General features: G+C 29.1%; 2 protein-coding genes across 5 annotated transcripts; one reads left to right on the top strand and one right to left on the bottom strand.

The window, feature by feature from the left end:
- The first annotated feature begins 273 nt into the window (after window positions 1-273).
- flr (actin-interacting protein 1 flr) lies at window positions 274-4445 on the top strand. Of its 2 annotated transcripts, none has more exons than XM_035863835.2 (14): window positions 274-724; window positions 942-1042; window positions 1377-1498; window positions 1590-1680; window positions 1777-1924; window positions 2025-2192; window positions 2299-2467; window positions 2570-2698; window positions 2775-2879; window positions 3016-3333; window positions 3423-3542; window positions 3706-3864; window positions 3937-4087; window positions 4196-4445. In XM_035863835.2, the coding sequence occupies exons 2-14, from the start codon at window positions 1027-1029 to the stop codon at window positions 4303-4305; spliced, it is 1806 nt and encodes a 601-aa protein (XP_035719728.1). In that variant the 5' UTR covers window positions 274-724; window positions 942-1026; the 3' UTR covers window positions 4306-4445. The 2 variants fall into 2 exon arrangements, with proteins under 2 accessions (XP_035719728.1, XP_035719727.1); XM_035863834.2 differs by having other exon boundaries at window positions 275-686.
- Window positions 4446-4852: 407 nt separating this feature from the next.
- Window positions 4853-8312, bottom strand: LOC118440586 (uncharacterized). Of its 3 annotated transcripts, none has more exons than XM_035863844.2 (4): window positions 7853-8173; window positions 7468-7659; window positions 7183-7359; window positions 4853-5685 (listed from the first exon to the last, which is right to left on the bottom strand). In XM_035863844.2, exons 2-4 carry the CDS (start codon window positions 7648-7650, stop codon window positions 5020-5022), a joined length of 1026 nt encoding a protein of 341 aa, XP_035719737.1. In that variant the 5' UTR covers window positions 7651-7659; window positions 7853-8173; the 3' UTR covers window positions 4853-5019. The 3 variants fall into 3 exon arrangements, with proteins under 3 accessions (XP_035719737.1, XP_035719736.1, XP_035719735.1); XM_035863843.2 differs by having other exon boundaries at window positions 4854-5685; window positions 7945-8172; XM_035863842.2 differs by lacking the exon at window positions 7853-8173 and adding an exon at window positions 8198-8312 and having other exon boundaries at window positions 4856-5685.
- Between the last annotated feature and the right edge of the window lie 461 nt (window positions 8313-8773).

Raw genomic sequence — 8773 nt, 5'->3', positions numbered from 1 at the left:
GATAATACTAGTAACATTTCAAAGTTGATAAATTATAAAAATAAAATACATAAATGTATATATATATATATACATATTTTTTAAATTGAGAATATCTATACGTTCGCTTATTGAATAAATTTCTAACAAAGATATAATATCATTGGTCAAACCGGTTTTCGGATCATTGATTAAGTCGGTTTTCGAATTGGTAAATAGCGTAAATTAAAATTCGCTTGCATGAAAAGGTGACTTTAGGCGAAACCGGTAGCGTTGACGCTTCGTCCAAATAAGGCGAAGGGCGGGAACAAGTGTATATGTGAGGAAGGATAAAGATGTATGTGTGGTGATGCGATGGAAAGCTGGTTGGGTGGACGACGAGGTGTTCGACGAGTTCGCTGGAATCTGTCGCCAACTGTGGTGCCGAGTGCACGTGCTCGTTTTCTCTAGATATATATGTGATTTGTCATATTCAAGGAAATTCGGCGGCCTCATACTGTTTAAATAAAACACTGTGACATACAATATCCCATCGAGTTTAAAATATATATTACATTAAAAATTGTATTATAACGTTAAAGATAATATACATTACCCCGGTATACAAATTTTCTGCCGTGTTGTGAGAGACATCTGCGTGGAAAAGAAATCTTTCTGTGTATCACTGATATCATTTGATACGGCAAAAGGTTTCAAGTACCGGAACGGTAAGAGTCCAAAGTGCTAGTAGTAACGTATACAACAGGTACTACTATCTATACGAAAAAAAAAGAATATTCTATCTATAGAAGCTAGTCTTTTTTCAAATATCTTCTCCTCTCTCTCTCTCTCTCTCTTTCTCTCTGTGTATGTGCGTGTGTGTATGGTGTACTATGTATGCTTTTTTTCCTGTGTATTACTACTTGTAACAATAAAAATACAACAAGTGATAAAAGTCATTGAACATGATTTGTTATTAATAGAAAACGACAGATCCGAGTTTAGCCGATGTCTAAGGCTATTTAAAGGTCAAAACATCAGGAAGAATAGGATAGAAGTGATATAGAAATGTCATATGAAACAAGTAAGAGTTAAATTTTTTTTATTATATAAATATGTCATCAATGAAATATGTGTATACTTATATATATATATATATATATTTTTTTTTTATTAATTAATCTTTTCCATTATATACGTCAAATTTTATTAATAATAAATGTTTTATGAAAGAAAATATAAAAAATATCTTTACAAAATTAATTTCATAAAAAAATCGACAATGTTCCATATGAATTTAAAATTATCATTATCAAATACTTATAAAATAAATTTCTTTTATTCCTTCTATTAATATTTTAATCTTTTATATTATCTTTTATTTACATAGAAATTTATATTTTAATTATAAATTACAGAATATATATTTGCTACATTGCCCAAGACACAAAGAGGGCAACCTCTTGTATTAGGTGGAGATCCAAAAGGAAAAAATTTCTTATATACCAATGGTAATAGTGTCATCATTAGAAATATTGATGTAAGCGAATTTCTATTGCTAATCTTCTTACAATCCTTTTTGTAAGTTTCAGAAATATTTTTTCTTTTTATAACCATTGTCTGTATTTTAGAATCCAGCAATTGCTGATATTTATACAGAACATTCTTGCCCTGTAAACCTTGCCAAATATTCTCCAAGTGGTTTTTATATAGCATCAGGCGGTAAGTATATTTTGCGAAGTATATTATATATTATCAATATAAAAAACAAAAATGTTTACACAAATAAAAAAATATTACACAATTTATATTATATAGATCAGTCTGGGAAAGTACGTATTTGGGATACTGTGAATAAAGAACATATTTTAAAAAATGAATTTCATCCAATTGGTGGACCAATCAAAGATATTGCTTGGTCACCCGACAGTCAACGCATGATTGTTGTTGGTGAAGGAAGAGAGAGGTAAATACATGTATTATTAGATATCATTTTTAATATTACTATTTTTATCCATAATTAAATCAGTGTAGTTTTTATAATGTATTTATATAACATTTTATAGATTTGGACATGTATTTATGGCAGAAACTGGTACATCCGTGGGTGAAATATCTGGTCAAAGTAAGTCAATCAACTCGTGTGACTTTAGACCAACAAGACCATTTAGATTGATTACTGGTAGTGAAGATAATACTATTGCTGTTTTTGAGGGTCCACCATTTAAGTTTAAGTATGCTAAGATTATATATGGCTCCTATAAATAATTCATAAACATATCTTGTATATAAAAGATTCATAATACTGTTGTTTACTTATTACTATTTTCATTTATTTAGAATGACGAAACAGGAACACACTCGTTTCGTACAAGCCGTACGTTATTCGCCAAGTGGAAATTTATTTGCATCTGCAGGCTTTGATGGGAAAGTATTTATATACGATGGAACATCATCTGATCTTGTCGGTGAAGTTGGCTCTCCTTCACATCAAGGTGGTGTTTACGGGGTACAGAACATATATATTTTTTTCTTTCATCTGTAACTCTAATTCATTCATTTTATACATATATATATATAACAAAATAAAAAGTAAATTATATATGTTCAGGTCAGCTGGAAACCAGATGGCACTCAATTATTAACAGCATCAGGAGATAAAACGTGTAGATTATGGGATGTAGAAACTCGATCTTTAATTAGTGAATTCAATATGGGAACTACGGTTGATGATCAACAAGTTTGTACATGTTAATGTGAATTTTGATTAAAAAAAAAAACAGGTGGAGCATTTTTATAAAATCTCTTTTTTACAGGTTAGTTGTTTATGGCAAGGTGTACACTTATTATCTGTTTCTCTCAGTGGATTTATCAATTATTTGGATGTTAATAATCCTTCAAAACCTATAAGAATAATAAAGGTATATACACTATTTCATAAAATAAGTACTTTCTTATTTAATAAATAAGTACTTTCTATATTATATCATCATATTGTTTATAAATTATTTCATGTTATAAATATATATATATATGTATACATATAAATATTTTTAGGGTCATAATAAGCCAATTACTGTTCTAACACTGAGCCCTGACAGATCAACAATTTACACAGGATCTCACGATGGTTATATAACTAGTTGGAATGCAGAAACAGGCGAAAATGATCGTGTACGAGGAAACGGTCATGGAAATCAAATTAATGGAATGAAAGCTGCCAACAATATTTTATACACTGCTGGCATTGATGATACTTTAAGGTCTGTAGACATAGAAACGTGTGCGTATTCAGATAATTCTATCAAATTAGATTCTCAACCACGAGGCTTAGATATTTTTGAGGATAAGGTTATCGTCGCTTCTGTACGACAGGTAATTAAGAACATATTTTTTACTATATTTTTAATACTTGAGTAATCAAAAAATATCGATATTTTTTTTTTTTTTTTTTTTTTTCCTAGGTAATAGTTACACAAGATGGTCGAAAAGTTTCAAGTACACCGACCGAATATGAGCCGTCATGTGTGTCAATTAATCAAGATAACGCGGACGTAGCTATAGGATCGGCATCAGACAATAAAGTTAGTTCAAAATGTATACGTACATATATGTATATATATATATGTGTGTGTGTGTGTGTGTGTAAATATAAAAATAGTTACTTCACAATATATGACCGAATCTTGTATAATATAGATGCAATATACGCAGAAGTTATATAATTTATATTGGTCTGATTTACAGGTTTATATTTATGGATTAGTAGGAACAACATTAACTCAAAAGACTGAAGTAGTACATTTAGGTCCGGTTACTGATGTTGCATACAGTCCTGACAATAAATATTTAGTAGCCTGTGACGCAAATCGAAAAGTTGTCCTTTATGCTGTTCCAGAGTATAAGGTATATTACATTTCATTAGATTTATTTATAACCCGAAATATTTGATTATTTGCCATTGTATTATTTTTATAGCCTGCTCACAATAGAGAATGGGGTTTCCATAATGCAAGAGTAAATTGTGTTGCATGGTCACGTGATTCGGAAATGGTTGCTAGTGGAAGTTTAGACACTACAATTATTATTTGGAGCGTATCCAATCCAGCCAAGCATACGATTATAAAAAGTAAATCTATTTAATTAGATCGTCTAACAACTCTGTGCAATTAAAGCATGAACAAATTATGTACATATAAATTGAAGAAAAGCAATTAAGAAGCTTATTATTTTTCAGATGCTCATCCGCAAAGTCAAATTACACGTTTAGTTTGGTTGGATGAAGAAACTTTGATATCAGTTGGTCAGGACTGTAATACTAAAATATGGCGTATAGAAAAAATTTAAATATCTTTTTAAAGTATTATACAAGTTTTTTGAAAAAGCTGAGCTTTGGATGTATTTTATTTATTTAATTAGTAGCTTGAACATAATGTATATTATTTTTAAATACGATTCTTGATATACAACACGGGAAATGAGTATATTATGTGATTTATTTCTATCTAATGAGATAATTAATCCTCGTTTAAAGTTCTTTAATCCAGATATGAGTATTATATAAAAACTTTCTTTTCTTAAAACTATTATTAATTATAGATAATATATCTAAATATTATATCTCAACAATTTTCTTATATGCATACGTATAAACGTTTTGTTACAAGCTTTGTACAATTTCTAGACGAGTTTGAATTTCATAAAGAAAAAAAAGCATTAAAATTAATTGATAATGTTCTCCTTTATTAAAATGGTAACGGTAACAAGACAACAATAACAATTTAAAAACGGGGGAATCTGTATTAGACTGAACACATTTCACTTTATCTGTAAAATTGCAGATATAACGAGAGAAAAACTATATTATTTATATTTTATACATTTAATGTCTTTCATTAACCTGAAGCAGAGATCATAACTACTACAAAAATGATAACAATTTATCATTTATTTTCAAAATATTACTAATAAAACATTCTCAAATTGGTCTATACTTACAAATAATTCCCCTCTAAGATGGAAATGTATATTATTCGGTGTCTCTGGTGAAGAGATAACAATCTATTGTTTTGAAGTGTTGTACCGTGAACGTTTTTGGGGTGTAGCTACTGGATGTCTATACGAAATATGTTTTCTTAAAGCATCCCGTGACCGTGAGACGTGTGAGCATGCTGTGCAACTGTATGAGCTGTTACTGTGAGTTTCCATGTGCACTCGTAAATTGTATTGATTACTTAATTGTTTACCACAAACGTGACATGTAACACTAGATTTATTATAAATATGTGAAGTTCTATTAGATGCAGATGACCCAAGAAATTTGAAGTTTGAATCCCAAATAGGTGGTTTTACGTCTGTTCGCACTGTGTTCATATCTTCTGATACTGAAGCAGTTTCATCCATTGCATTATCTGTATATCCTTTCTCTATGTATTTGTTGGATGACGCATTAATAAGACCAGGTACCTTTTCTCTCTGATTTAATTTTGCATTTATCGAATAGTACGGTGTCGTCTTTACACAATATGGTATACTTTCTTGTTCGTTATAAGATTCTTCTTCTAAATTAGGCGCAACTTCAGGCATTGATAGTGATTCTATTGATTCTGTTCCAGTCACGCAGTCTTTAGTTTCTTTCTTTATCGTTTCTTCAATTAATGTTTTCTCTTGAGGTTGAGTCGTCACAGGAGATTGAACACATAAGCCATTATCATGCCTTGGATTTTTCTGTAATAAGTAAATATTTTCTAATGATGAAAATCTAACAATAATTATATCTGATATTAATATCAATGAGAAAGCTTTGTAACTTTTAGAATCATTAAATGCTGTATATACCTATCATTTATGTAATTCTTTTGTTACTTTTTTTTTTTGTTTACTTTCTTTTTGTTTACTTTTTTCTTTTATTTTTTATTTTTTTATTTTTTTATTTTTTTTTAACAACAGCTGAGAATTCCCAATATTGCTAATAAATTTATCCATGCAATATCTCTCAGATCACACAATAAGAATAAGAAAGGACACTTTTTAGATAATAAATGTTATAGACATCACAAATATTAAAGCATTATTCTGCAAAGTGAGCAAACATTTAGACCACAGCTATAAATTTCCATAAAAGAGTTTAGTAACATGATGATTTATGGAAAAAGCTATTTTAGATATACCTGTAAATTCATTCTATGGGGTAAGGTTCCATGGGATGCATCCACTTGCATTTAGTTGCAACACACACAACGATCTTGATCTCGTGGATATCGTTTGTATTCATTATCGTTCCTTTGATGCACGTATGAATATTATATGCAGCAGATAATTCCACCGTGAGGTACTTCTTGAGGAACGACATTGAATGTTTAAGTGACCTGAACAAAACAACACGATCCTAGGGTAATATAAAGAGATTAAAAGGAAAAAGCGACAGTGCAATTTGCTTTAGAATATTATACCATTATAGATTCATAGAAGTATACTTTCAAAAGTTTGTTCCTCCACTACAAATTTATTTAATAAAATATTTTTTAAATACTTCTCTACACGTAGCATTTAAATAAATATATTTTATTTTCTTTTTATTAATAATCTACTTTATATAAAAAAAGAATAACAAAAATGCATGAGAGACATAAAAGGTAATGAAACACACAGACAGGTTGAAACATTAACCCAGGTTGAGCTAGAGAGTTAGCCAATTGGTTGCCACAAATTTTTATCTAGGCTTTTAAGTCAAGATGGAGGAAGCAATCTTGCAGGACAGATAAAAGGCAATTTTTTGATTATTGGGACTCTTGCAAGAACATATAATACTTTATTGTAACAATTAATGTCACAATAATTATAATATGAATTTTCTAACATTCTGACATGCAGCCTACAGACACAAAGTAGTATAATTAAAGTATAAATTCATTTTATCATATGTGATTTTCAACAGTTCTATAGTATAAGAAATCAATCTAAAAATCATTTAATCCTTTATTAATTCAAGAAATTCATTAAAATGATTTTAAGACATATTTGTAAATAAAATTTTTATCTTTTTCTTTTTTCTCTTTATATGTAATCTCTCATAGATCACACCCTATATAACGAAGCTTCAAAGTACCACACAAACTTGTCATATGACTATAAATATATTATATAACAAAGTTTCAAATAAAGCAGCAATAACTTGCACACTTTGTCATATATATTTTGAAACATGAAGGAACATCGTCTTACCCCACCAATATCAGCTAAGCCACGAATATGCAAAGTATTTGCCATAGCTAAAAGTGCAGGTAATTGCTCTTGATAAATATTTACTTCTCCACTGTACATAAATGTAACTAATGCACACAAATTTCCATATTCCATGCCTGGTAATATGATGACTGGATGCTGTAAAGAGCTTAAGTCCTACAAAAATTAATCATAAATAAAAGAAAATTGTATAACATGCTCCTATATCATCTAATAGTTTACAATTTGATCTGATTTACAAAATGTGTATTGTATTATACATACCTTAAATAATTCTTTGAAATAATAACTACAAGCAGAAAGTATAATTTTATGAGCATGAATGTGTCTTCCTCCTGCACTTAAAGTAACATCTGTTAAATGCCCACCATCCAGTAACTTTGGCAAAGAACTCAATAGAGTATTTTGAAAATTATGCCACCGTAAACAAAACTGTTGTCCTTCCATGCTTCTTTGCTATGTAAAAAAATATATTATTCATGCAATAATAGAAAAAAAATCAATATATGTATATATATATATATATAATATATATATATATATATATATATATTATATATATAATACAAATACGTTCTTTTAATTATCACATTCTCATTTAAATAAATATAAGTTCAATTATTATTATTTCAACCACGTAATTACTCACGTAAACGTAATAATAAACTAAATAATAAGGTTATGAATCTTTGATAGTGCGACCTTAAATAAAAGTATCACTTGTAATAACAAAGGCGATACCTTGCGACGAATTAAGATATAATTGGCTGCCACTTAGACGGTGCACTCAGAGACAGACAATACTATTTATTTAATCAGGTTGTAGGTTCCAGCCAAATCTATTATTGTACTCAGGTATGGCTGGAGGAAACGGCGAATATTGGCACGATAGTTTTTTTTTCTCAATTGATTTTTCAATCGATATGCGCGACGATTATTAAAGAAAATAAAATAAGAACGAACATTGACAAAATAATTAATCGATCGAGCTTACCTTTAAAAAAACGTATTTTTTCCAAGATCAACTAATACACTTGGCATGCACAACACTTCGTTGAACTTCGCTTTCATATGGCAATCGGCATTACGGTAACCAAGCTCGTACCAACTCATACAGAATAAAATAGACAGGATTTTATTAGTTACGTTCTCATTACCAATAGATTCGCTAGGTTCATTACTATTTGTCCTTCCTCAATAATAAACTATCGCACGGAATTTAAAAACGATTTGATCATTTCATTTATACATTTCTTATAACTTCATCAATTTGTTGATCAGATAACGAGTTCAAAAAGAAATGGTTAAATTGTAACAATCAAAAACATACGAAACGCATTTTTTAAATAAACATTTATTATAAAAGCAATTTAATTTTATAAAAACGTTTATATTTACTTCATGAAATTTACCGCTCAAACGAAAATGACAAACCAAAGAAAACGAAACATCAACCAATCAAGTATTATCACATACGTGATTGGTTAAAATATTTTATACGATTTTATCTAGCGCGAAGTTTAATTAAAAAAAAATTTCAAAGTAATATTAATCGATTGTAATTTTCACA

This window comes from Vespa mandarinia, chromosome 7 (genome assembly GCF_050613455.1).
Source record: "Vespa mandarinia isolate Hongniang chromosome 7, ASM5061345v1, whole genome shotgun sequence".
NCBI lineage: Eukaryota > Metazoa > Arthropoda > Insecta > Hymenoptera > Vespidae > Vespa > Vespa mandarinia.
Note: the sequence above shows the minus strand (reverse complement) of the source record. Positions and strands in the feature narration are given on the sequence as shown.

Bases quoted from the DNA above. Each gene is read 5' to 3' on its own strand.
- flr (XM_035863835.2), top strand. The intron at 2,880-3,015 runs GTATATACACTA...AAATATTTTTAG, and splicing joins AACCTATAAGAATAATAAAG to GGTCATAATAAGCCAATTAC. The intron at 3,334-3,422 runs GTAATTAAGAAC...TTTTTTTCCTAG, and splicing joins TCGTCGCTTCTGTACGACAG to GTAATAGTTACACAAGATGG.
- LOC118440586 (XM_035863842.2), bottom strand. From the start codon at position 7,650: ATGGAAGGACAACAGTTTTGTTTACGGTGGCATAATTTTCAAAATACT. The intron at 7,360-7,467 runs GTATGTATAATA...TAATTTTTGTAG, and splicing joins ATTTCAAAGAATTATTTAAG to GACTTAAGCTCTTTACAGCA. The intron at 5,686-7,182 runs GTAAGACGATGT...TACTTATTACAG, and splicing joins GCTTAGCTGATATTGGTGGG to AAAAATCCAAGGCATGATAA.